The following is a 787-nucleotide window of genomic DNA, read 5'->3' as shown; positions in this document are numbered from 1 at the left end:
GGTAGCCATGCCCTCCCCCAGCGAGTCCAGCCGCTCGCTGACCGGCCGCACGTCTCTCAGCCTCACCCACCTCCGCGTCCAGCGGACCTGGCTGCAGATCCTGCTGGTGCTGGGCTTCATCCAAGTGATCCTGGGCGTCCTGATCGTCACCTTCAGCCTGGTGGCGGCCACCATCACGCCTTCCGCCAAGATCCGACACTCCTGCCCGTCCTGGGCCGGCTTCTCGGTGAGTCTGGGGCAGCACGTGGAGGGGTCCAGCTCTGCCAGGGCCATACAGCTCCCCGGATGCTGAATTTGCCGTCGGTCCCAGGGGAGTGTAGCCCCGCTGCTCCCCCACCCTCTGCCTGTGGCTGCCGTGGTGCATTGTGGGAGAATCCCAGAGGGGTTCCCCCCAGGGTGACTCTGGGAGGGATGGGGACCCCCGGAGTGGTGCAGGGGGGGGGTTATCCCCACGGTTTGGGGATGAACGCTGAGCAAGGTGTGAGCAGCATCAGGCAGGGAGGGGTGCGTGGGGTGCTGCAGTGCCACCAGGGCTGGGGACCGGGCGGCCCTGCCCTACTCCTGCCTGCTGCGGAGGGGATGCTCTGCCTGCCGTGGAGGTGGGGTGAGGGCAGGACCCCGGTAGACTTGGGGTCCCCCCCCCCAGTGTCCCCGTGGCACAGATCCTGGCCTGGCTTTACTGCCCGGCGTGGAGCTGCCCGCAGTCCCCAGGCTCTCCAGTGCCCTGAATCAGCAGTTTCTCCAGGCTTGCGGCACCGTGGCTGGCCCCACCGGCCCCCGCGCCCCC

General features: G+C 69.0%; 1 protein-coding gene across 1 annotated transcript in view; it reads left to right on the top strand.

Moving 5' to 3' along the window:
• The first annotated feature begins 7 nt into the window (after positions 1-7).
• FAM189B (family with sequence similarity 189, member B) overlaps positions 8-787 on the top strand; it is a 7894-nt gene continuing 7114 nt past the window's right edge. The window contains 1 exon segment of the mRNA XM_009893261.1: positions 8-252. Within this exon segment, the coding sequence (XP_009891563.1) occupies positions 8-252 (245 nt within the window).

The sequence above is a fragment of the Charadrius vociferus genome, unplaced genomic scaffold (assembly GCF_000708025.1).
Source record: "Charadrius vociferus isolate BGI_N301 unplaced genomic scaffold, ASM70802v2 scaffold900, whole genome shotgun sequence".
Lineage (NCBI taxonomy): Eukaryota > Metazoa > Chordata > Aves > Charadriiformes > Charadriidae > Charadrius > Charadrius vociferus.
This window is presented reverse-complemented; position numbering and strand designations above follow the sequence as displayed.